Consider the following 26,648-nt stretch of genomic DNA (forward strand, 5'->3'; position numbering starts at 1 on the left):
TGGCACAAATATATGTTTAGTTTAGTGTACCAAATACATTGCCGATTTGACATTTTGAAAATGCAGCAAATAAATATAGAGTGAATTTTACATCCTGTGGACTTGCTGCTATCTTTACATATTTTCTGCGTCCTCTAGGGGGCACCCAGGGTAGTGAGCATGTCTCATACCTTTCAGGGGATAATAACGTTGCAGCTTCTGAAAAACTGGAAGCTAGAGTGACTCCCATCTCTCCAAAGAGCATTGCTAACTAAAGACCTGAACAGTATTGTGTAATGCTATTCAGAAGTCTTGTTCCAGTAATGTACTAGGGTGCTACATTATATTGTGCTATATGTATGTGTCTGTGTCCATGTGGGTGTTTAGCAGGAAGACTAACACATTGATACATTTTGGGGAGTGGGTGGTGTTTGTTGATTACTGTGACAGTAAACACTGTAATTTCTGCTAATTCCTTCACGGGAGAGTCCTCGTGCAGCTGCAAAGCTAAGCAAGCTTTGATTCCTTCTTGTTCTCAATGGCACTGCATACCGAATTCTGGTAGTTCTTCAGCATCTGAGCCTTGGGCTTGATGTAGTAGGCAGGCGGGACAGAGTTCTCGTCCCGGCAGTACCACTCCTCCAGGATATGTGTATCCAGCCCCACTTCCACGGCGGCGTCCAGGATCATCTCAAACTCGGCTGACTCCACCTCCCCTGGCACACGTATGCTGCCATACTTCTCACCGACCAACCCCTGTTGGTGACAAAGAGGGAGAGTGGACAGGGCAGGTCAAATAAAGACATATGATGAGAAACTGTGAGCAGTGTAAGCGTTTGTCCATAACCAGACTAAAAATTAAGGGGTTAACTAAGACGTGTAGACCAGCCAAAACCCAAAACTGTGCCAGTGATTATATAAGAAATGTAGCTTTGGTCTATTACATGAAAATTACTGTTAGTTGTGCTCTGAGGCTTATGAGCAACATTAGTACTGTCCACTTGGCAATAATACTATTTTTGGAATTCCACCTAGAGAAAGATAAAGACAGTACTGAAAATGAGAACTGGAGAATGAGGACATTCAAAGCTGGGCTGCATTAACAAAGGAGACTGTATCAGTGAGATGAGGGGATCCTTCACACAGCACATAGCTGGCTCCACCATGACAGAGAAGCGAGAAAAATGCTTAAATAAGCCCCCCTTTGCAGAGTGAAGAATGCGACTCACAGCGGCAACTTGGAATACTCTGCACATCTGGCTTTGAAGGCAGCCGTTGTACTTCTGTACTACAAATCTGCTGTAGTGCCACCTGCTGCAGTGGAGTGATAATCCTGCCCTGTGAAGTACCTAAAGTTCTGACTCAGAACCTGTTCTTCACCAGGGTACCTTTGGTCTCAGTGTGAGTCACCCAAAGCCACATCTCAAAATCTCGCTGGGCATGTATTTTGCTCGGAGGCTGTGTTGAAGCTTGACAAAACATTGGAGGTCTTTTCACCCTCCGGGCTGAAGCACATCGTGCTCAACCAGCCCCATGTATCCTCTAGACTGCCCAATTGCTCACACCTCAATGCCGATGGCAGAGTGTGATGCCCTCAGTGACCTTGAAAAGCAGGCCTGCTTTGCAGGGGAGGGTGTGTTTGATATGGCATGCCTCATGACCATCAGCATGCAGAGGAACAAGGGCAAAGGGGGCAGTGTTTTCCAGTTTAGTTCAGTTGAGTGGGGTAGTAGAAAACCAGGTAACCTTGGCCGTTAACAATGCATGTGCTCTACTCTAACTGCCAATCACATTCCTGTTTCATGTCTGAAACATCCCCTCTGATTCTCTGTCTTCTCCTTTCTTTGCTTTTCCGCCAATAACCTTCAAATAGTCACTCTTTATGGTTGGCGCATTACTTTTGTTAGGAGGACAATACCGCTTCTGAGGTATATGAGGCTTTCAATAGCCGTGAAATCAAAAGCAATCCCGCCTAAGAGGTGTCGAGCTATTATTTTTCTGTGTGCACACATTCGCTGGCGTGGAAGCAGAGATGCGTTCTTAAAATGGAGAGATGCCGGCAGCCGTTTGGGTGGACGTCAATGCGAAACGCACGCTGCTTTTCTTAGTCGATGGGATAAAGATCCTGGGAGGCAAGCTTCATGTTAATGAGTCAGCCCACACACATCAGTGAACTCACTCACAGGACCATGTGTACGCTATAAAAAAACGCTTCTTTTCAATAGGTGTTGACAAAGGCTGTCAAAATGAGGTTATCTCTCTTTCTGAGATGAAGTCTAACGGATGCCTGTGTTGATTATCCAAGACAGTCCATCAAGTTTTCCTATTTTTAGCATTTCTGCAGCTGAATGTGGAAAAGACAAGTCTTCTTGATTGTGGTATGAAAGCTGTAACAAACCTTATTGTTAGACAAAATATGCAAGAATAAGTCCTGCACCCCTGCCTTCCCTAGAGCGAAAGCTGGAAGTCAATAACAGCAAAGTGGTTTAATGGCGTAATACTACACTACAGCTTCTTGGCGCAGGAAAACTGCAGCTTTGAAGAAACATTTTTGTTTACATCTTGTTGACAGCTTTTTTTGCTTCCTTTCTGGTGCCGTGGTGCTGGCAGGGCTGTTTCCTGCTGTTTTGCTTCTTCGGTACCTTGCAGACGTGAATCTGCAGCGATTAGTCTTATTAACGACGGAGGAGGAGGGATGGGGTGCAGGGAATCACCAAGAAACGTGGCAGCTTTCGTCTGCTTGGGCCATTGTCAGGGCAACGGGCCTCTGCCTTGGCCTCTGTTCCCTCACACTCTCTCTCTCTCACACACACACACACACACACACACACACACACACACACAGTCACAATGGATGACGATCCAGAAAAAACATGTCCCCGCCCCCCACACACACACTCGCTGTTCCCAATAGTTGAGAGATGACTCCATTGGCCCAGTCCGCCTGGCTTGCTGTCAACGCTGGCTGTTTGAAATGCAGCCAAGATGATGGCGGCATCCCTGCAGATGAGCACAAACTGCTCCAGGTTTGCTTGTTCTTTTTCCTGTCAGTGGCTAAACCAGTCTGAACCAAAGAACAAAACAGCACTGATTCTGCATCCTGCCCCACGTCGATGTTTCAGCCAAATGCTTCGCAGCATAGCCTCAGCCCAGTGGAGGATCCAACATGGTGTTCCTCTAACAGCAGGTGTCCAGCTTATGGTCATCCTATGACCTCATCTCACATGCGATGGGATTCTTTCACTACATGAACTCCATCTTAACTTAAGAGGTTTTTGATGAAGTATGGTGTTCTCCCTAAGCAACCCTTATGGGGGTGTTTTTTAAAATTAATTTAATGTAATTTTTGAAATAATAATTAGTTGAAATAATTTTTATGGATTTTTTTGGAAGGATTAATGTTTAAATGAAACCATATCAGAAATGGCTGTATCATTTTATACTGGCAAAACATGAAGACATTGTGTGATACCGAAATATCTAGCTGAAAGTAATGGATAGATATTATGTGTCTAGTGAACAACAGCTTAAAAGAAGGCAGGTGACAAAAGCAGCAGACAAGCAGGACTCACACTCAGCAGGACTGACATGCTCCACTGGAGCTTCACACACGCCTGCTGACGACAGCCCATTTTAGGACCCTGCACTGCCTTACCATCTCTCAGCGGCTCCCTGAGGCCGGGCCAGAGTCCAGTCAGCCAGCCAGAGAAGGAAGTGATGAGGAGGGGCTTGCTTGGCGACAGGAGGGGTGAAGCACTGGGGCTTGCTTGAGGACAGGAGGGGAGGGGTGAGGGGGCGAGGCTTGCTTGAGGATTGGAGGAGAGGGATGAGGGGGTGGGGCTTGCTTGGGGAAAGGAGGGAAGGGGTAAGGGGTTCAGCTTGCTTGGCGACAGGAGGGGGGTGAAGGGGTGGGGCTTGCTTGGGGAAAGGAGGGGAGGAGGTACTTGCTGTATCTGAATGTGAACTGTGCAGTTTTGTTGATTTTAGAACCGTGGAAGAATAGATATTGAGGAGATGGAGATAGCGGGGAACATGATTTATCAAGGCCAGATTACATTTATGCATTAAATGACTGGTGCCCTGTCCAGGATGTGCCCTGCGTAGGTAAGTAGTTGCACGGACAGATGGATAAAATGAGTGTGAATTTTTAAGGAGTGATGGCACAGATGGGATAGAGAGATGGAGAGGCCTCATTGTGTCTGACAGATGAGAGGTGCTGCTTACATGACACGCATGCTGCTGGGACCTGCTGCCACGGCCTGCATCTGTCGTGTGCCACACGGGGACTGAACACCGGCTGGTACGCGAGCAGGCGAGGGTAACAGGTGCGGAGGCACTCAATGGCTGAGGGTAACTTCAGCTGGCTCATGTCAATGCTCTTTCTGCACAGCATAAGCTTTGCCCTCAGTGTCATTTCTGATAGGAAGAATAATTCTAGCGCTGACCAGTTGATGAACCCCTCTACTGCCCTGCCCATGTCACAACTAAATGTTTTCATTTAATTCAGGACACATATTTGTGTGCATTTGCATAATGGGTCATGCAAATGTTGTGAAGCCGTACTACTTTGTGTAAAATGCTATTTAATGCAGAAGCACATTTAGAGTCAGCCTTAGAGTTTCAGCTAGGGATCAGAGGAGGGGGTCTTGTTTGGGGGCACCCCTGACCCCGGAGCACTGGTAGCTCTCCAGTCACAGTGCCACCTGCCTCTGTACACAGCACATTTACATTTTAATCAGTTGGGATCAATTTCACCAGGAAATTGTGCTTCCCAGTGCTGCTCTGTCATGTGAAACAACCTCAGAAAAATTGCCTGTTTCACATCTGTAACCTCGAAACCTTTGCAGGGTTCTGATTCCTCTACTCACAGTTTTTGCTGCCCCCCCCACCCCATACTGAATAGTGGGTCGGACTGCAGCAGGTATTAAGTGGCTGGGATGCAGCTGCAGTGAGATGTTTAAAAACAAGGGGTAGTGGGGGTTGGATGTTTTGTTCTCATCCCCATGAAGACGACACAGTCCATTCTGAGGTAGCGGTGGGGGTGGGGTGGGGGGTTAGAGCCAGTTACTGTTACAGCCCTTTTTAGGGGAAAAATTAGGAAAAGCAGGAAACAGCACTGGACAGAGGCTCAGGAGACACTGTGGGACCAGACGCCACAGTGGAGTGCTATGGACAATGGGACAGGATACGGGGAGGGGGGCATCACGGGGGGAGGACGTAAAAGCATATCGTCTTATACCCACAACAAAACATGGACCTGCGGAGGTCTTCAAGCATTCCTCCAGCATCTTCATCCTCATCTGCTGGAGCTCTGGGCTGTCCCACTCATCAGGGTCCAGCCCCCAGTACAGGTCCACCACCTGGGGAAGAGACACATGGGTGGTATGGGGGGCACTCAGTCAGATTTGGCCACATAAACAAGGAGCCAACATCTATTTGAATCCAGACGGGTCCACGGGGCCCCAAGAGAACAGGGCACTGTACATGTGGGGGTTGTTTTCTATATAAAAAGCCGGAAGGTGCGCAGTCAGGTGTAAAATGCTCATGTTAATGTTGAACTTCAGCTTTCTGTTTGACCTTCCAGCACGTGGGTCAGGCCCACTCAACGGCTGGCCGAGCCTCAGCGGAGAGAAGCAGCCAGACACGAGGCCTCAGCGTGACCTCAGCAGCACCACGCCAGGCCTGACACATGTCCTGCCAGCGCGCAAACACACAACGATACTCATCCTTCACTGTGGGCGAAGAGCTCAGCCTCCCGGCATCACAGAACTGCCATTCAGTGCTGAACTCGCTGAATATAATGCACATTTACCCTGCTGTGTATGAATTATCAAAATCAGATCCATTTTATTAGAAGGCCCTCCTACGCTATAGCAGATTTCGTAGGCTATGCTGACTGCACGCCTTCTCCAAGGAGCCTAGGTGAGACCCGGTCATCCGCAGCTGTGCTTCTTCACAGATCCAGTGGTTCCAAAAACAGCCTTAACTAAGCTGTCCACAAGGGTGGACACCATGCGTAAAAGAGCTCAAGGACCAGCTGGCAGAAGTGAAGGGGGTAAGGCCCCCCCCAGGATCTCAGACTGAGATTCTGGTGAGGCCTCACAGGTTGTGCTGTAATTTCAGCATGGGTCATTAGCTGTTCTGTCACTCTGTTATCCCGCCGAGACGCCCTGGGCTACAGTTTTGTTGGGTAAGGAGGGGGAGCGGCTTCCAAGTGGGCTTGTTGGGCTGTAAATGAAAGCGCTAACCTGCCCTGCCCCCAGGCCCACCACACCTCCTCAATTACGGCGCGCTCTGCCAACACCTGAAATTAATTTCCAAGCGATCGTCTCTCTGCGTCAGGGAGGGGCAGGCCACGCAGACTTCAGCGGCAAACATGTGAAGTATTTGTTGCTGGGAGAGCCGTAATGGTGTCCCTGGGGACCAGTGCTGCCCTCAGCTGGGAGATGCAGATGACCTGTATGGGAATGCATGTTCTCTTTTCTCTAAATGGGTCACGTTTGCCTTCTGCCCCTGAGAATATGAGCTCCACACATTCCATTTATTTGTAGCATTAACCTCACTACCTCTGACTCTGATTGCAAATGCACTCACGGAAGTTCCTGGGAAATGGGAAAATGGCCGCCATACCCTGAATCAGTTACAGTCTTTAGCACGTGTGGGGTAATATTCACAGACTCATTCTCATTCAGAATAGTGCAGACACTCTTTGCTACTGTGCCAACATCACAGTTATGATTCTGGTGATTCCACTTTTGAGAAAACAAACCAGAAATGAAATTACAGCTAACCTAAAATCACACTTTTCCATATGTCAGTTACATTTCATTATCCTTTAAAGTAATTCACTATGATTCCATCTTGTAGCACCATCAACATTGTTGCTAACTGCTGTCATTAGACAAACACTTTGACCGCATGCCACTCTATAAGCAGTGTTGTCTAATCAAAAATATTAAACAAAGCAATTGCTATTAGGAAGACTAGTTATGGAAACTTCACCTCATTAGCTTTTAACTAAGCCCATAAACTCTGTTTTGAGTTATGGTGCATGTAAAGTAAATATTTCTGAGGTTAATTCAGTCCTGATCTGTGGATTGAGCTATGCAGTGAAATCAATCCCGCTTTCTGGGGTTACACTATACCATGTATACCAAGGAGATTCAAAGGAGCAGTGAAGTGTCTATTTTAGGATTTAACAACCAAGGCAACAAACACATTTACCAATACAAACGTCTATTTCGTTCAAGGTGCCCTGGCAGATGTAATAGTTCCTTCCTTGTATTTATAAATAGTAAGATCAGCATTAAAAATAGGGTAGGTTCAATGTATTAACAAGGTCTTGACCGATGTCTTCAGTCTGACTGGCAACTCTTGTGGGAGTGGTTTTGAGTGCAGTCACCAATTGTGGAGGAGGAGCCCTCAGGTTGACTGGCAGCTCTTGTGGGAGTGGTTTTGAGTGCAGTCACCAATTGTGGAGGAGGAGCCCTCAGGTTGACTGGCAGCTCTTGTGGGAGTGGTTTTGAGTGCAGTCACCAATTGTGGAGGAGGAGCCCTCAGGTTGACTGGCAGCTCTTGTGGGAGTGGTTTTGAGTGCAGTCACCAATTGTGGAGGAGGAGCCCTCAGGTTGACTGGCAGCTCTTGTGGGAGTGGTTTTGAGTGCAGTCACCAATTGTGAAGGAGGAGCCCTCAGGTTGACTGGCAGCTCTTGTGGGAGTGGTTTTGAGTGCAGTCACCAATTGTGGAGGAGGAGCCCTCAGGTTGACTGGCAGATGGAGCAGTGTAGTATCTCTTTTAAGAAGTGCTGGCAGTGGATTGGGCCCCATTTCAGAGGCGGGCCCTCTGGCTTGACTGACAAGAGTGGAAAGGACTCTTGGAAAGGAGCTGACTACACAGCTGTGCTCCTCAGCACAAAGAGGCTGCTGACCCCCCTGTATAGAAGGACTGAAATGAAGCACAACTGTGACCTAAGAACTGCCAAGACTGCTCTTAATGTGAGAGCTGAAATAAGATGGTCAGCTACTGAACTGAGATGTTACAGAGACAGGCTTAGGAAAAGGGCAGAATATATAAGACTTCAAATAAATTAAAAGAAGAGATGATAATTAAACAGGTACAGATATGAATGTATAGATGTGGCATGTAAAGGAGTCACTGCTGAGACTGTAAGACATCCTCTGCATGTAAACTGTCATGCCTGGGGAGCTCAGCCTTGGGCAGTCCTGTTCACAGCAGGCATGGACGATCTGTGAAAGCATCCCCATGCACCTTGGAGCAGGACGTCTTTCCCCGAAGGACCTGCTCTCTGCTAAAACAGCACTCTGCCTCATTTTCACCTTCAGCTCCCTCTGCATTTGCCCAACTTATCACCTGCCCAGAGGCCATTCGGGGGTGGGGGGGGGAGCTTCTGGTTGCCGGGGCCCGGTGGACTATCTCAGTGAGAAGAGCACGATCGACACAGAAGTTAATGTTTCCTTGAGGCAGTGGGTACAAAAATCAATAGGAGCCCCGGGGGCTGAGAGAGGATGGGCCAGCCGGCGGATCCCAGCAGGCCTCAGTGCCGACTGTCTGCTCACTCTGCTGCTGGAACCTTACTGCCACAGCACTACAGGATCGTTATACTCCGCATGTTCTCAGTTCATACTAAATACTGCCTCCCGGAAGAGGCTACACTGTCTACAGCCCCAGTCACCAGCGTTGTCTTCCTGATGGCACTTGACTAACATATTTATCCAGAGCTGAGTGGCTCCCTAACTATGCTGACCAGTTCATTAACCATTCTGATCAGCTCCTTAACCTTGTTAACAATCTCCATAACTATGCTGACCAGCTCATAAACCATGCTGATCAGTTCTTTAATCGTGCTGACCAGCTCCTTAACCATTCTGACCAGCTACTTAACCATGTTGACTAGCTCCTTAAGCATGCTGACCAGCTCAATAACCATTCTAGCCAGTTACTTAACCCTGTCCTGGGGGCCGTAACATGTTAACATATCGCTGGAGGACAGTGGACTGCACGTCTATGAAAAGGTACAGGCGGTTAGTTTATTATCTGCATGGCTGCAAAACAAAGCTGTCTAATTAAAATCTAGATGAAGACATTAGGCATCTTCACTGTGACAGAGGAGCTGTAGGTAATGTGATTGCAGGCAGCAGACTCTGTAACAGGCTGACGGATGGAGAGATTCAACGGCAGAAGCCATCTTCCCCTTCCCCCTAAGCACTGCAGTACAGAATTCTGTCTCCTGCTTCTTTCCATGGTGAATCTGTGTTTGGTTTCATGATCCTTACGTGACCCCCTTGTCCTCAATGACCGACTCTCACAGTAAACAACAACACCAAAAATGCCGCTTAATTTAAAAATAGCACTGGTTCAGCAAATAACAAACACCCAAGGTCTGCTGTACATGTGACTGCAGTGAGTAGAGAAATGTGTGCTGTGGTGAAGGCCGTCGCCATGGGAGACGGAAAGCAGTCACTTTCAGCGATCGTAATGAACATGTGCTCTGGCTGACAGCGACAATAACGATACAAGCACCAACAGCGCCCAATCACAAGGTGGCAAACACAGCAAGACACCACACAGTATGCCATCTACGCTGTATGTCAGTGACCAACCAACTGGTATAATCCAGTAATCAGTACATATTTTCTTCAAGCTACATGCCCATTCTACTTCAGTTTGTGAGTGACGGCTCTTGTCTTTTAGGATTTGCAGCCTGCATGGATTGAAGGCTGTTTACATTTTGAGGAGTTTCGGCTTATAGTACAGACTATTATCATGTTTACGCTGAACCTGAGAATGACAGTGTCTTTGCGGAGAGAGCGGCAGCCTTGTGATGTGGTTAGTGTCTCTGCAGAATTAGCCCGTGATGCTAACCTTGGGACAGTCCCAGGCCAAAGCCATGCAGACCCACTTAAACTACGCAGGTACACTCACTGCCCTCCTCTAAGGGGGGTATCTTCTCTATTCAGTCTTAAATGAATCCCCCGAATCCCTAGCCTGTGCCCCTCCTGCAAACCAGCTCAAGGGGACGGAGTCCATATGGTCTTTAAAATGCAAGAATATAGTGGCCTCGGCAGGCAATATTTTTAACAGTCACATTACAGTAATGGCACCTGTCCCACATTCCAGGCTGGGGAGGTGCATTCCCTATGTGTAATGAGGCCAGGTCTGACCTCTGCTGGGGAGGGGGGCACAGAGTCTGCACCTGGGCAAAGGAAGCTGCGGACCCCCCCGGCAAGCCAGCTAGGTGGGGCAGCTCATATATCTGCGTCACTAAGTCTCTGCGGAAGCGTGTAGAACATGCACAAAGGACTCCCGTTGAAGTGGGGGCATCTTAAATCAGAGGCTCGCCCCTCTGCACGTTGGTTGATACTCCCAAAGGAAGACGTGGGCGCATCTTCATCCCAAAAGGCATAAGATCGCACACACACAGGCCTTGTGTTCAATGAGTGCTTTTACAGCCCCCTGAAGGGCAGTGAAACAGCGACAAACATTGCAACACCATCCCCCCAACATTCGTGAGGAAAGTGCCGGTTTTTGGATGTCTGTGAGAAGCAAAGAAGGGAACATACCCCTCACACAAGCGGGGAGATTAACTTGAAGAGGATTAACATGCTCAGAATCGCTTAAATATCTGACAAATTGAAATACATTAGGCAGATGTCTTGTCTAGTTCTCATGGGTAAATGATCCCTTGCTGAAAGAGGACCGGTGCTTGAAAGCTGTTTGAGATGTACACCTTTGCTGTTCTGATCGATACTTGAAAGAGCCCTGTTTGAAGCTCAGTAATAGAGCTGTAAAGATATTCAGTCCTGTTTATGTGGAGTATGATGTCATCAAGCAGGCCCTGGATCTTCTCCTTCTCTGGTGTCTGATGCCCAGCTAGCTGTTATCCCTGGGGCTCCCTTGGAAAGACAGCATGTCCTGCTGCAACTGTAATGAGGGTGCTTTAATTCTAGCTATCTACAGCTACTGCAACTTCACAGGCAGTGATGGAGATTAGCCTCAATTTCAACAGCAAGTGCTGTCCAGGGGCCCTGAACATTAGCTCCTGCGACGCTTAAGCATTACAGGAAGTGTCTGTGCGTAGAGCTGAGGATTGAGGTCAGACTGTGACACTTTGATGGGAAAGTGGTAGCAAGGATTCAGGAAACCCAACAAGGAACATTTTTTATAAAACTGTGTCAAAGGGTAGCACTGGAGATAAGGATGATGAATTTGCAGGGTGATCTGGGAGACTGTACAGAGAAGCAGAGCAGCCCACATCTACCCTTTATGTTACCCCCTTACCATCCCAATCCAGCTTAAGTGGGAAAGCATGTGTCTCTCTGACTGTATGAGGCCATAGCTGAGGGCCCACATCTCGTGCAGTTTGTTTCAATCCCATTTAGAAAGAATGGAGTCTGAGAGAGGAACCTCAATTCCCCAGTGCGTGTGTTTGTTGGGGGGGGGGGGGGGGGTGGGGGGCACACTTCATAGTAATGTTTTCAGAGAGAGTGTGGGAGGAGAAATGGGATAAATTCACAGAAAGGGGGCTACAAGTAAAAAAGCTACCCTGGCAAATTAATTTCTGTAGTTATTTACGACAGCCAGCAGGTGGCATCATAGTTAAGGCACTTGTGAGCAGTGTGTCAGTATGATGATGATTAATGTTGTATGACTGGATACTGAAATAAGGAAGTAATGTAATATCACGATTGGTAAATGAGGCTCATAGAAGAGAGCTGCATTCATAAGGCAGCCCATTACCGAATCTGACAGATTAACTGAGCGTGCGTGGTAAGCAAGAACACTGAGGAGCCCATCCAGTGAGAGCGGACAGGCAGCACTTACCATCGGACAGGGGGCACTTACCATTCCCGAATCTAAGGGTGTGGGGTAAGCAAGAACACTGAGGAACTCATCCAGTGAGGGCGCACAGGGGGGGCACTTACCATTCTCGAATATAAACGTGTGGGGTAAGCAGTAACACTGGGGAGCCCAGCCAGTGAGAGCGCACGGGGGGGGCACTTACCATTCCCGAATCTATGCGTGTGGGGTAAGCAGGAACACTGGGGAGCCCAGCCAGTGAGAGCGCACAGGGGGGGGCACTTACCATACCCGAATCTAAGGGTGTGGGGTAAGCAGGAACACTGGGGAGCCCAGCCAGTGAGAGTGCACAGGGGGGGCACTTACCATTCTGGAATCTAAGCGTGTGGGGTAAGCAGGAACACTGGGGAGCCCAGCCAGTGAGAGTGCACAGGGGGGGGCACTTACCATTCCCGAATCTAAGGGTGTGGGGTAAGCAGGAACACTGGGGAGCCCAGCCAGTGAGAGCGCACAGGGGGGGCACTTACCATTCCTGAATCTAAGGGTGTGGGGTAAGCAGGAACACTGGGGAGCCCAGCCAGTGAGAGCGCACAGGGGGGGCACTTACCATTCCCGAATCTAAGCGTGTGGGGTAAGAAGGAACACTGGGGAGCCCATCCAGTGAGAGCGCACAGGGGGGGCACTTACCATTCCAGAATCTAAGGGTGTGGGGTAAGCAGGAACACTGGGGAGCCCATCCAGTGAGAGCGCACAGGGGGGGGCACTTACCATTCCCGAATCTAAGGGTGTGGGGTAAGCAGGAACACTGGGGAGCCCATCCAGTGAGAGCGCACAGGGGGGGCACTTATTATTTCATGACAGCCACACCACGTCATCTCTTGAGCTCTTTGCTTGAGCTGTAAGTCTTTTGTGACATTTTATTAACAGCACAGCATCTGCTAATCCTCAGGTTTAGGCTCAGGATTCGTGGAGACGCCTTCATGGTAACAGAGCCTATCAATTACAGAGTTTGTGCAGGAACGCACAACATGCTTTCTCACCTGATTCCAGTTCCGTTTTAATTCCCAGGATGCTTTCAAGTAACCTGAATGGCATGAATGTATTTTATGGATTCCTGCACTGATTTTCAAGTAGGAGCTTCATCAGACCTTCATAATAATGTGAACTGAGATTAACTTAATTGAATCAGGTGATTAATATTCATGCAAACTTTGGAAAGTAGAAGTCAAGTCGCTTCTATTTGGTTGGTGTGTCAGAAGCAGCTAGCTGTAGACTTTTGAGACAGCTTCACCCTTCTAGACACATTTAAAATGCAAATGTATTAATCAGAGCCTGCAAGGATTCATGCTAATATATTCACTTAACAACCTCAGGTACCATCTTATCAGCGAGGCATCAAGTAGCACTTGGGGATCTGCCCTCACTCTGGCCTCCAGTGCACCTACAGGTCTGTGGGTTAAGTCTCACTGGTGTGATGATTATCTGTATATACATACTCTGATTATTTGTATATTCTTATACTAAACCCTGCATGATTCTCTGTATATTAAATCCTGTGTGATTATCTGTATTTCATTACTACATTACATTAATTGGATGTTCCTATATGAAATACTAGTAGGTTCTTATATGACATCCTGTTTGATTACCTGTTTTTTCCACATAAAATGCTGCCTGATTATTTGTGTTTGTATTTATGTAGGTTCATCTTCATACCGTGTATATAATTGCAGTGACTTCGAGATATGTTACGTAACATGCTGGCCCAGTGGGGGACCTCACTACTCCTGCAATGTTGGTTTGAATCCCACCCCTGCAGTCTATCGGTTTTCCTGTTTCCTCCTGCAGCCCAATGACATCCAGGGAGGCTAATTGGTGTCTCTAAATTGCCCTGTGATAGACTGGCATCTCATCTGTATATTTACAGCAACCTTGTACCTGGGGTGGGCTTTACTCTCCACTGTGATCCAGTCCGCTAAAAGTGGTCAAAAGATGAATGGACGTGTATCAAGCGCCATAAATAAGACTAGTGTATCATATTGGTCACTGACTGCTCATAATTTGCACTGTTCCCAGAACAGATTAAGCTGGTAGCCCTGTCAGGACGCACAACACGCTGATCACCACCCGCCACCCCCCCTGAGGGAGGGGCGGGCGTCGGCCTGTGACACTGTGATGTCAGAGGTGTGTTTAGTCTAGTGTGCGTTAATCATCTTACTGGATGGTCATGGTGACAAGCTGAGGGCTGTGGAGAGCTGACTGAGAAGCTGTAAGCCAGCCTGACAACCTTTCCTGCGAGTTTGCGGTCTGTCATGTTTCATAAAGTCGCGTTTATGAAATAAATGAAAAGCAGCTGCTAATTCTGTCAACATATCACACACACACACACACACACACCGGGAAAGGGAAACACAGATACCTTACCTGGAATTCAATCCCATAATTCTCTCGACAGAAGTCCCGCAGCTTTGGGTAGACATGCTCTTTTAGGGCGTTCCTCTCCGCCTCTGTGTCTGCATGGGGACCAAAGGGGGGCGGGAGGACAATTATACACAGGATGTTACAGTCACACGACCACAGCAGATGGTGTATCCTGAACGGCAGGGGCATGTACAGTCTGCTGTGTCTCTCTCACACACATCGTTTCTATAGAATTTCTATAGGTTGCACCATAACCAACAAAAGACTAAAGATCTAATAGATTAAGATCAGGGCTGAGTTTGAGGAAGGGGGGTCATTCACCCCTTCAGAGGTCCCACGAGTCTCTTTAGCTGTCTGAGCAAAAGACTGTAGAGCACAGTCAGAGTCGGCCTGGTGTCACACTCGGCTAGAGCGAGCCTTTGGAAAGTGAGATATCCGCCCCCCCCAGAGTGAGCGTCATGTGCATGCAGAGTGCAGCCTAGTGATTGCAGATAGCTGTCACCAGCTGAGGTGTCGCAGAAAATATAAAGATATTCTCACGAGGGAATGCGGAGGAACGTATGGAGAAGAACTGAATAGCGCTGAAAGGAAATTGTCCTTCCTCATGGGGATTTCTGGACCATGGTGATGGAGAAGCTAGACGAGCTACCTTATGCCTTCATGAATCAGCTTCAAGTGCCAAAGCTTTACTCAGAAAAAGCAGGGAGAATGCTTCCATTATGAATCCAGTCCAATACAGCCCACACACATCTGTACATTTCTACATACAATATATGTACAGTACCGTGCAAAAGTCTTAGGCCATCAAAGAAAGTGTTTAAATGCTATTTATCTGGAAAGTAAGTGTATATTTGCTCAACAACTTAACACAATTTAATATTCCAATATATTCAAGTGAATAGTAACACGATAAAAAAACAAGATTTGTTGTGTTTTCTGAATAGATGAATTTAGTTCCCAAACCTCCCCTCAGGAGCACCCTAATCATTCCATATATTTGTTAAATTTCACCACCAGTTCAATTAGTTAATTAACAATTAGTCATTAAATGAGGTATTGATTACCCATCATCCAAATACATTGGAGTGATAGTAGGAGAGGTTTTGACTGAACTAACACACTTTGACTAAAATCAATTTTCACTAGAAGCCTTTGGCATGGTATGGTATGTATACTTCATTGACAAAATCTGTAAAAACTTTTTTTCGAATAAATACTAAAACTAGATTTTAACACAGAGCAGGGTTTGTGGGCTATAGCTGAAGGAGTTTGACAAATCAACAAACACATCTGTTAGGCTTCCTTCAGAGAGCATAACCTATCACGAATTTAACAGATAAATATTTAATGCTGACTGGCATCTCATCCAGGGTGTCCCCTGCCTTGTGCCCGCTGCCTTGTGCCCTGCGTTTCCTGGGACAGACTCCAGGTCCACCTCAGCTCTGTACTGGTAAAGTCATTAAGGCAGATGGACAGATTGAAAGATTAATATTAAATATTAAAGAAAACTACACTGATATTGAGTGCAAACCAAGAAAACTGACCTTTTATGCTTTTATATCTGCCTTTGCAGCACTATGAAAAAGTCTTTGTAGCTCCACACAATTTAAGCACATTTTCCCATCTACTGGCTCTTTTTGTGGGTTGCAGTTTGTACAGGAAGATTGAGAGAAAAATGGCACCAAAATTGCATGATTCTTCTCTTTGAAGATGTTCCCACTGCACAGGTGTGGAGAAGTTACTTCCCTTTCTCCAGTGAGCAAAAATAAAAGTGGCAGTTAGCACCAGCTGCTTAGATACAAAGGCAAACAGTCAGGGCTGATTTGGGTCAGCTGTGCACAATATCAATATGAATGAACTTTGGCCTCACCACTAGTGTGAAGCTGTATGCAGGTTCTAGAACCACAATCAAAAGTTAGTGCATGCTAGTCTGGAAACAATTAAACCCAATTCATACTTCACTTTTCCTCGCTTGCTTTCGGTTGCGGTCGAGGGAACGTGATGCAAATTTCATCATCAGAGGTTGACTGCGGTTGATTGTGGTCAGTGCGCGTGTAGCCCAGCATTTTATGTCTAGTGTAAACCTTGCGAATCCATGCTCATCGACCGAGCATGTGCAAGTTAATTGGTTAGGTGTTTCCAGTAGGTGGCAGCGTGGACTTTCACAGATCAGTGGTCAATGGCGAAAGAGTAGAGGAAGAAGAGTTGTTGTTGTTGTAGTAGTTATGGTGAGCAGCTGCATGAGGAGGGTCGGAGGTACCTGAAAATCTAATTCTTCACAATGTCCAAACATTATACCGAGGTATACGGTATATTAAAAAGCAGCACTATTCTGCCATTTTTAAATCTTGGCGATAAAATTCATTGAGCAGGTGTGGGGTGGTCCCGGCTAGTTTTATCGTAAGGATTTCAAAATACTGTGGTTTGCCTTATTACCGTAATATTGCCCAAGCCTTAACTAATACCTTTAAAGCTGTTCATAAAACTTTACCTGTTTCACTACGCTGCCCATTAAGAAGGACAAGAAGACTCAAGCTTGTCAGTAGTCACCTGGAAAATCCTCACAATCTTCTATGGACAGGTGAGCCGCATGTGGGGCTTTGCGGCTGACACTGGCTCATAATATCTGCTGAAATGCAAACGCTCCATTCAGCAGCACTCCTGAGTGCTAACAGGGACACATACGATCTTACTGGAGGTGTTTAGATGCTGCTAAATGTGGTGCAGCCATTCTGTGGGTATGACAGAAGGATTACTCTTACAACGATCACAGATATGAGACATTCTGTTGCTTGAAGCACCAAATACATGAGAGAAGGATCGAAAAGTTGTTTGTTCGTTTCTTCTGGTGCCATGTTATCTAACAGAGACTTTAAGCTGACATCCTGATAGCAAGCATGCAGAAAATCAGAAAGAGACACAGCTGTTTTCCACAGTACTGTACTGTATAGAATATGACACTGACACATATATTTGTATGTTATCTTCAAAGCAAAATAATGTCAGTAGGAGGTATATTAAGCGTAGACCTTTTGTCTCGTGTGGGCGGGATTGATCCGCCAGGCTCCACGACGAAGTGCAATCTGTTGAAAGGTGCTCCCCCGTCAGCCGAGAGCGTCCAGGAAGCGGCATGAATCAGCTGATGGCAGCGGGAATCTGTGTGTAACCCGGGGACGGGCACACACTCAGAGGGTTTGTCGCCAGGTGTTATGGATCAAAAGCATAGTCGATCAAGACTGTCGATGCGGGACACAAGTCAGAAACCGCACGCCTGGCGTAAACCCGAGTATGCAGGTCTCTTCCACATTTCCTGGGGTTCTACTTGTGCCAAACTGATAACAAAGGCTGTCACTTTTCCAGGAAATATAGCTAAAAGGAGAGCAGCTGTTCTTTCAAGACAGGAGCTCTGCTAAAATTGCACATCGGAGCAGCCACAGACGAATCGGTCTGGTTTTGCTTAGCTCACAGGTTTCTGAAGCTATACTACAGAAGGGAACAACTACAGCATGCTGTCAGGAATAGCTTGTGAGGAAAATAGCTTGTGAAGGCATTGTCAGCCCGTATGAGAGGTTCATATGAACAGGACCAAGGCACATATGCATACACAAACCAAACATAAAGGAGTACGAATCTTTGCAAGTGTTTCCTGCAGAAGCTATAAGGATTCAACACCCGACTGGGGTCGTACAGGTTACAGACCAGAGGGAGTCAAACTGTCCTTATACTTGTCTCACACAAAAGATCTCAGACTAAGAACATTCCGGAAGCCGGGCTGCTGCATTCGATGATGCTGCCACCTGGGCTACGGTACGACTCCCTGAGCGTGTCGGGCTCTGTGCACCCTTATCTGCTCCCTCATTCTTGTTCTCTCCTTTCCTCCCTGTCTGATGTCAGAGCTTGGAGTTGCCCTAAAGGGATAAGGCACTCCTTCCCTAAAGCCCCTGCACCCCAGCCTCAAACCAGTTTAAGAATAATTTCACATAATGTCGCTCCCAGATAAATCCACTAGCTAAGTTTACTTTGGTGATATGACGCACAGGATTAGTCTCCTTAATCCAAATATTAATACTATGAACAAATAAGAACAGTCTGCATTTTTGTGAAGGAGGAGAGTGCTATTTTAAGGAGTCACGCCTCATTACATTTTTGTGCTCTGTGACTCGACGAGGCACAGCCCTCATCGCCCCTTCCCCGCTCCCTCCCAAACACACCGAATTAGAAAGTAATCCAGCCAGGGGGGATCTCACTCTTAGGCTTTCTCACGTGTAAGTGTCAAATTAATATGACTCTGTCGATATCTGAGAGCCAATCCTGAGTTTATCTCCCGCTCTCAGGCAGTATGTAAGCAATCTCGTTATTCATGATAAGGGGACACAGCTTTGGAGATGGAGGGGACACTAGCTGACCTTTACTGGCTGTGTAACCACTCAGATCGGATGCTAATGCTTGGTGTTAATGCTGGAGAAGGCTACAGACCTGGATACCATGGGCCCAGGAAGGCTGCCTCATTTGCAGAACATCCAGGCTCTCTGCATGTGTTACAGTAGGTCTTTGATTCAATCTTAATGCTGGGCCACACAGTTACTTTTTGCTTTGTTAATTTGTATTTAGTCTCTTCTGAAACACAAAACCGCATGACAGATTTTGGGTCATGTATATGGGGGGTGAGGGGGCCAGGGTGAGAGTAACCTGCATCTCTGATGGTCACACGCACCCACATAGGGCGGGAAGGTGAAGTAACTCAGCACGGAGATGCAGAGGTCTCAGCAACTCATTCAGAATCCGAACACAGGATGGGAAGCTAAAGGAATATGCAACTGTCAGCAGATGTAAGATAAACAGCTAAGGTGAGTGGAATTGCTATCCTGCCCTGGGTGCCTCAATAACACTCCACACAGCCACTCATTCTTTAAAATAGCACTGGCAGACAAATGACAGAAGTAAGAACAAATGCCAGAGTGATCCAGAGGCCGTTTCCGCAATGAGCATTCGTGCTCAGTCTTCAGGTGTCAGATATCAGAGGGGGCATTATCAAGCCACAAGCACCCCCCCTCCCCAGACACCACACTGACAACCTCCCACTTCTAGCTCAGCCAGTCACAGAAAACAAATGCATTACCTTACAGCCCCCCTGTAATGGTATAGCCCCTCAGAGACTCTATCCCTATTCAGCTCAGTTTTATAGATGTCAAAGTTAAATACTTGACATGACGGATGGTAATGGAATATTCTGTGGGGGATGGGCACCGGGACCCTGGGCTGTAGAATACAAACATGACTCACATCCAATCAAGCGCCATCTTGAAGGCCAGACCCCCCCCCCAGCACACCTGTGAACACAACGCTTCCACCTCTCATGTAAGATCTTCTGACCACCATATGAATTTCATAGATCTGAGAGGCTTTGCGACTCATGTTGCTCATTGGCTACCCTGCTCGAAGGAGCCAGCAGCAGGGGGATCTTTACTGTAGATGTGCGCAGGGAGCTTCATGCACATCATTCACTGTCAGTATTAATGTCGTTAGCATTAGTGCTGGCTAATGTGTTTAGCCCTTGCTTTTCATATTCTCATGTCCCGCATGAATGGTTTTCTGTTTCTCTCATCCCTTATTTGCTTACCTGATGTATTCTTCCTTTGTTTTATCCAGCTGTTTTATTTGATTTATCCAGTATAGTGTGTAAACTCACAAATGAAGGCTTTTATCATAACCATTTATAACCATAACTGGTATTTTTAAGGATAAGGAGCCGATCACATCACAGCATAAACTTGCACAAGCTCCAGACAGATATCATGATTAATTGCTTTTGTCCTTTCTGGCTGTTGTTGAATGTGTGGTGACTGACAGAAGAAGATAACGCTTTTTAATTGATTACCAAAACAGCCAGGCAGCTTGAGCGACACTCTGCTCTCTGGATAGAATTAAAGCCATCCGAATTCGTCAAGCCTGTGTCAGTGCGATTCATTAACGGTGGACCGTAGTCCTTACAGACCTGGAAATGAGAGTGCTCTCCAGATGGTCATACACACTACATGAAAATTCTGGCCTTATCTCAGTTAGACTGAATGTCATTTTGGCTTTACGAGCTCTTCCAGGTGTCCAGTAGATGTTCAGTAGATGTCTGCATTTGTGAACCCATCGCATACACTATAAATAAAGAGAATATGTACTTTTGTGTAACATCCTTGCAGCCCGTGCCATGGGTTCGACTTAGACATCCGTCCTTTCATTCATTGCCACCACACCTGGCCATCGTCGCTTGGATGACAAGTTTCATAGTGCATTCGCCATGCCCTCTAGTGGTGATGTGGACACATTGCAAGGGGCCACAAAGCTGGGTGTTTCCCCTCCTGAGAAACACAGAATCCCCATGAGACTGTGAGCTGCCTGCACGGCAGGCATGGGGATGGGAGGTTATTGCATTCTGCCACTCATCACTAAGGCTTTCTGTGCAATCGGCTGTCCTTCACCCAGAGGCGAGGTTTCACGGCAGCATGCGGGGGAATATGGAAGGTGTTCCTGTAGGGGGGGGGAGCTGAGGGCCATGTTCACAGGGTCCACAAGGGCGCTTATGCGGATGACGTCTTACCGCTGCTCCTCCTGGATGAGCTCCAAGCTCACAAGCCCACCCGGACATGTCCATGGCCGTCATTACAAACAGCCCATTTCAGCCATGCAGCTGCTGCCAATTTCAGACCCTAAGGGCTCCATCATTATGGAATCGCATTGGTCACAGGAAATATCCGTTCTCCCTTCCAGGTTATCCAGTCGCTGACTTCTTATTATTTCATAAGTGGAGACCTTCGTAAATAACGACTTCTGCAGCTTACAGAGCTTCAGCCTTGGATGATTCTAGCGGATTCCGAAATTCCCAGCCAGGGATTTAAACTGGCAACATCATAAAGACTCCATGCCCTCTCCTGACCACAGTTTGACTAGAATAAGTTGCTGATACTGACCTATATATGCCTACAGTATATATAGCACTTAGAGGTGACACTGTGGCTCAGAGGGAAGAACCGTTGCCTCATACCTTCAGCATTGGGAGCTTGAATGTCACCCCTGCTCTGTCTGTGTGGAGTTTGCACACTCTCCCTATTCTGCATTGGTATTTTCTGTAACTGGCGTCTCTATACTGCATATAGTATGGATGTGCCCGGTGGCATCCCCTCCAGAGTGTACTCCTCCCTTGTGTCCCGTGCTGCCTGGGACAGGCTCCAAGGCCCCAAGTGACCCTGACTAGAACAGTTAGGAGATGGATGAATACATGGAGATTAGTCTGTAACCAAGATTAATGCATGTTAAAAAATACCAAGGATCCCCAGCTGTAAGCACTGGCTGCTGCTGGTTTATCTTAAGTGAAGAATTTTCAGATGACCCCTAGGCACATAATACAGTTAAAATTAACTGAATTTATAGACCACCACAAAGCGTTGTATCAGCTGTTCACAGCATCCCACCTCCCCATGCCTGCCTCTATTCTTTGCTAATGAGGTTTAAATAGTTACAGGAATAACATTGTCCAGAAGGTACCAATAATCCTCAAAATCAAGTATGTAACATTCATTTCTCCAAAAAAATTCAATTAGTATTGTAAAAATCTTTACGAAGATTGTTTGTGGGTGTTTTTAAAACAACGGTTTCAAGCTATCTTGCTTATTGCAAGTAAATTAAAAGCAAAGGATAAAAGAACAGCATATATGATTTCTATGATTTTGAACACAGGGTATTTGTGGTTTTTCTCTTTCTTCCTCTGGCTTGTTTTGTTGTATTTGTTTAGAAAGGCGGGTGGCATGGTGGTGCAGTGGTTAGCACTGTTGCCTTACGCCTCTGGGACCCGGGTTCGAGTCTCCACCTTGGTCACATGTGTGCGGAGTTTGCATGTTTCTCCCCCATGTCGTCGTGGGGTTTCCTGCGGGTACTCCGGTTTCCCCCCACAGTCCAAAAACATGCTCAGGCTAATTGGACTTGCTAAATTGCCCATAGGTGTGCATGTGTGAGCGACTGGTGTGTGAGTGTGCCCTGCGATGGGCTGGCCCCCCATCCTGGGTTGTTCCCTGCCTCGTGCCCATTGCTTCCAGGATAGGCTCTGGACCCCCAGCGACCAAGTAGGATAAGTGGTTTGGAAATTGGATGGATGTTTAGAAAGGCTATTTTTACAATCTCCCCTAAGTCTGGAAATCAGACATTTCAAATTGTGCATATTGTGTCTTCATGACTTGAAGCTCAATGACATTTAAGGAAAGACATGATTGTAACCAGTTCTTATTTTGTGGTGCCTTGTCATTTAATGGTATTTCGTTTGTTTTATATCCAGAAGATTTCTGGAAAAAAAAAACGGACATATTTGTCTATATTTTGGATATTTACCATATAAAAGGGGAAGCGGCACAAACGCCCAAACCTGCCTGCCTGTCACATTTTGCGCTTCAAGGAAAAAAGTAACCCAGACAGACAAAACTGAATGGAGAAGTGGCTGCCCCCACTCCATGCGGCTCACTTCTCCGCTCCCGTTGGACAAATGGATTGTACACGCACTACTCCTCGGCCGCCTACCCTGGTAATTTAATCTAACAAAGCCATTAAACGATTGTTGGAGGGACATCGTCCCTAGCGGGAATCGCTTGCTCTCGGCGCCGGGGCTGAAGCGCAAGATGTACTGCTGTCTTCCCCACTTCAATAACTGCTGCCTATCATATCAGTGACACACGACCGCCGTTCAACCGTTGACTGCTTTTTTATCATTATTATTATTTTTTTTTTTTGCAGATTGCAGTGTAGAAAATTAGGTAACAGTTATACTGGTTGCTAAACTCTGGATGCAAAACAATATTTTCTATAGGCTTACATTTGTGTTCATACTGCCAAAATGCGACGCTGCCAAAAGTAGCCTACAATAAAACGTATGATTTCACAAGCTGCGTTAACAGGTGTTTTTGTGCAAATTATATTACTAAAACTTAGCTTTTGCATTGTTAAAATGTATTATAAATAACTGCAACGCATTCCCTAACTATGCCTGATGGATATCATTTGGGAACCGAAACACAAGTGCTTATTTATCGCCTTAGATTCCCTTACCGTCGGGGTTGGCACTGATGAAGACCCGGACGCTCCGGCCCGTGGGAACGTGGTGCGGCGGGAGCGCGGGGATGTTGCCGCTGATGGCAGCCCTGCGGAGTGCGGACTCCCGGGGACATGGCAGTCGGTTGCCCACTCCCGATGGCCACATGGGCGGCGATTTCCAGCGCAACTACGGATACAGAGAGGTCCTTATGTCTTTTAAAACGTAAAGTCAGTCATCGCAGACACGCCGCACACACAGACATATATCATATATAGATACAAACACACACACACATACACTCACACGCGAGTGCTTCCAAGCTGAAATTCAACCGCCATCTATATATATATATATATATATATATATATATATATATATATATATATATATATATATATATATATATATATATATATATATATATATATATATAGAAACGAACGCAACCCAAATCAAGTTAAGAATAAATTAGCTCGGCGATACGCAGGCGGATCGGGATCAGCGTTCATAGTCAGCGCAATTACGCGTACGATCCCCGTAATGATTTCACATCGCGCTTCTCAACTTTTGCATAGTGTCAAGGGAAGGACGCGGGATGTGCTGAAAATAAACCCTTTTAAATAAATGTAAATCGCCACGCATTTCAGCGCTTTAAATCCCACTCAGATAGAATGTCGAGGCGCCTGCAGAATTGGCAAAGATAACGCCTCGGTTCAGTGCGTTTCAGGTTGGGATGTTTCCGAGTCGCCCTTCTCTGGAGTTCATATATCCTGTCACATTTGAAGAAAACCCAATAAACATTAAAAATGAAAAAAAAAGTATTTCCTCCAGTGTTGAAAGATTCCTTAGCATTACTGAAAGACCGGCATTAATTTACTAATCAATATTTTTCAAAAGATTCTCTGCAGAAAAAGAGTAAGCAACGCTCTTAAATAAGGCACTTCCCCCCTCTATGCTTACATTAATCTTCTTCATTTGAGGAGCGTGGGAAATATCCGAATGAGATGCAGAATATAAAGAAGATCGCTAAGATAAACGCCCATTAGGCTTCTCGGACTGTGAATCAGCCTCTGGAGACGGCGACGGGAAGCTAGTGGCCGGCATCCCCGGACGCAGCGGCGCTCAGGTCGGTCTCCTCGCGTCAGAAATAACGGTGTTTTTCGATCTTGCCGCGGAACGGAAAACAAGCGACGCTCCCGCTCCCTGCGAGGTCCGCGACCAAGAGGGATTTCCTCCACACCGCCGGCCGCTTCATTGCGGTGGGGAGTAGCCTGGATGACAGCGTTTTCTAGGAGGAGGGGCTGAATTAATTATCTTATCAATATATGTTCCTCTTATGCAGCAATGCGCTTTAACACTAGAACTGCCAAATCTACGCAAATTTGCGTAAATTCCCTGGGCCCTAACACCTACTAGCATCCCTGCTGAGAGTTTCTTGGGCCATTGTCCTCCTGCTTTTGTTGTGCAAACACACCCATTACCTGTGAGGCCTCGCGCATTTGCATTTTTTTACTCAGAGCAGCTAAAATCCAAGGCAGGCTAAACCTCTGTGTGTGACATGGAAACCTTCACAAAAGTCTGCCATATCTATACCAAATATCCCACATGCTGACTGACCTGCAAATATGAAAGACACACATTCACAAAATATATGGAAGCACAAGTCTGTTTTATTTATAAAAAAAATTGAGTGTTTCAAACTTTGCAGTGTTTGCAGACCCAGTGACCATCATCCCTGCATTTGGCGCAAGTGAATTTGTAACACTTTGCACTGGTAAACCTGCTGCGGTTTCTGTTGCAGTTCTCCTGTACCTGACACTGAGTTGTCCATACAAGTCCTGGCACAGCAGCAGCCTTCCTCTGTCCCCATAGCCTTTTGTGGCATAAATTGGCAATGGAGTTCCTTGGCTAGATGACTCAAAAATAATCTTCTTTTGCCTTCCCACCCTGTACATGCCTTGTACAGAACGTAGGAATTTGCCACCACCAGGTCCAGCATGTTGTAAAATACAGCTACTGGCCACCTGCATGTTGCTGCTCTTACGGAATACATGCGCGCCATTTGGTCCAACACATTTACACCACACTATAACAGCAGAGAGAGAGAGAGTCATGAGTGTATTTGCTTTTTTTCTACCTTCTTTCTATATAGGCCTGTATAGTACATATCAGAAAACATTGTAGCACTGATGTAAAATTATACACACATTCACATACCTTCATGTGGTTATAGTCTGTTATCGTGTTGGGTTTCCTCTTTCTGCCTTCACAGATCGCCACATCTTGGTCCAAGGAACTCAGAACACACACAATCTTGTTTTTTTAGGTGCATAAATTGTCAAGGAGACACTGCCACTTCTAAGCACTGACGCGGAGAATTCCTCTTGCTGTGCAGTGTCCTTTGAAATTGGAGGAAGTTCATACCGAACTTTATTCCCTGTGCTCAGTAGTGTTGTTTTGCGCTGAAGCAGTCTGTGTGACAGTGCCAGTGAGGTGAAGAAATTGTCCGTTGTGACATTTCTCCCGTCATCCAGAAATGGCTCCATCAGACTCATGACCATGTTCTCTGCCAGCCTCTCCCTTTTCTGGGGACTGGGGTCCTTTCCCAAGTTAGGGGACACGTTGCAGACGTATTTGGTCTCCAAATCCGTGGCCATCCAGAACTTGATCCCAAATTTGTCCGGCTTGGATGCGATATACCAAGTGACATGGAATGGATCCACATCTACTCCACGTTGTCTTTCCACCGGTGTCCCTCAGGGCTCGGTTCTTGGCCCTCTCCTATTCTCCCTCTACACTAAATCTCTTGGCGAAGTTATATCCTCACATGGCTTCTCCTACCACTGCTATGCCGATGACACTCAACTCATCCTCTCCTTCCCTCCCTCAGACACTCATGTCTCCACTAAGATCTCTACATGCTTGGCAGACATCTCATCTTGGATTACCACTCACCAGCTAAAACTCAAAACTAGTAAAACTGAGTTGCTTTACATCCCGGCTGACTCATCCCCCCTCCAGGACCTTGCGATCTCCTTTGACAACTCCCTGATCCGTCCTTCGGTTTCTGCTAGAAACCTTGGAGTTACCATAGATGATCGGTTGTCATTTTCCTCACATATCACCAGTCTTTCTCGCTCTTGTCGGTTTCTCCTCTTTAACATCAGGAGGATACGTCCATTTCTTTCCACCCAGGCTACCTACTCGTCCAGTCCCTCGTCATCTCACGCCTTGACTACTGCAACTCGCTTCTAGCGGGTTTACCACTGAGCGCCATCCGTCCCCTCCAACTGATTCAGAATGCAGCTGCTCGTCTTGTTTTCATCCTTCCCAAGTTCTCCCACACCACTCCTTTGCTGC

At 46.6% G+C, this 26,648-nt stretch overlaps 1 protein-coding gene and 2 long non-coding RNA genes across 6 annotated transcripts in view; 2 read left to right on the plus strand and 1 right to left on the minus strand.

Moving 5' to 3' along the window:
• LOC125704402 (NACHT and WD repeat domain-containing protein 2) overlaps positions 1 to 26,648 on the minus strand; it is a 37,688-nt gene that overhangs the window by 8,716 nt on the left and 2,324 nt on the right. Inside the window, exons 1-5 of one of the 4 annotated variants that reach the window (XM_048969882.1) lie at positions 24,249 to 24,534; positions 23,303 to 23,474; positions 14,222 to 14,310; positions 5,223 to 5,339; positions 532 to 735 (exon numbers count right to left, since the gene is read on the minus strand). In XM_048969882.1, the coding sequence (XP_048825839.1) occupies positions 532 to 735; positions 5,223 to 5,339; positions 14,222 to 14,310; positions 23,303 to 23,474; positions 24,249 to 24,263 (597 nt within the window). In that variant the 5' untranslated portion in view covers positions 24,264 to 24,534. Of the gene's footprint in view, positions 1 to 531; positions 736 to 3,634; positions 3,767 to 5,222; positions 5,340 to 14,221; positions 14,311 to 23,302; positions 23,475 to 24,248; positions 24,535 to 26,648 lie in introns of those variants that run through there. The other 3 variants (XM_048969883.1, XM_048969885.1, XM_048969884.1) reach the window with 3 other exon arrangements.
• Positions 3,971 to 5,786, plus strand: LOC125704409 (uncharacterized). Its single transcript, XR_007381112.1, has 3 exons — positions 3,971 to 4,083; positions 4,186 to 4,304; positions 5,564 to 5,786. It is a non-coding gene; the product is annotated as an uncharacterized LOC125704409 (long non-coding RNA).
• The window catches only part of LOC125704408 (uncharacterized), a 32,622-nt gene continuing 30,313 nt past the window's right edge, over positions 24,340 to 26,648 (plus strand). Inside the window, exon 1 of the long non-coding RNA XR_007381111.1 lies at positions 24,340 to 24,414. This is a non-coding gene — a long non-coding RNA (uncharacterized LOC125704408). The remainder of the gene's footprint in view (positions 24,415 to 26,648) is intronic.

The sequence above is a fragment of the Brienomyrus brachyistius genome, chromosome 12 (genome assembly GCF_023856365.1).
Source record: "Brienomyrus brachyistius isolate T26 chromosome 12, BBRACH_0.4, whole genome shotgun sequence".
Taxonomy (NCBI): Eukaryota; Metazoa; Chordata; class Actinopteri; order Osteoglossiformes; family Mormyridae; genus Brienomyrus; species Brienomyrus brachyistius.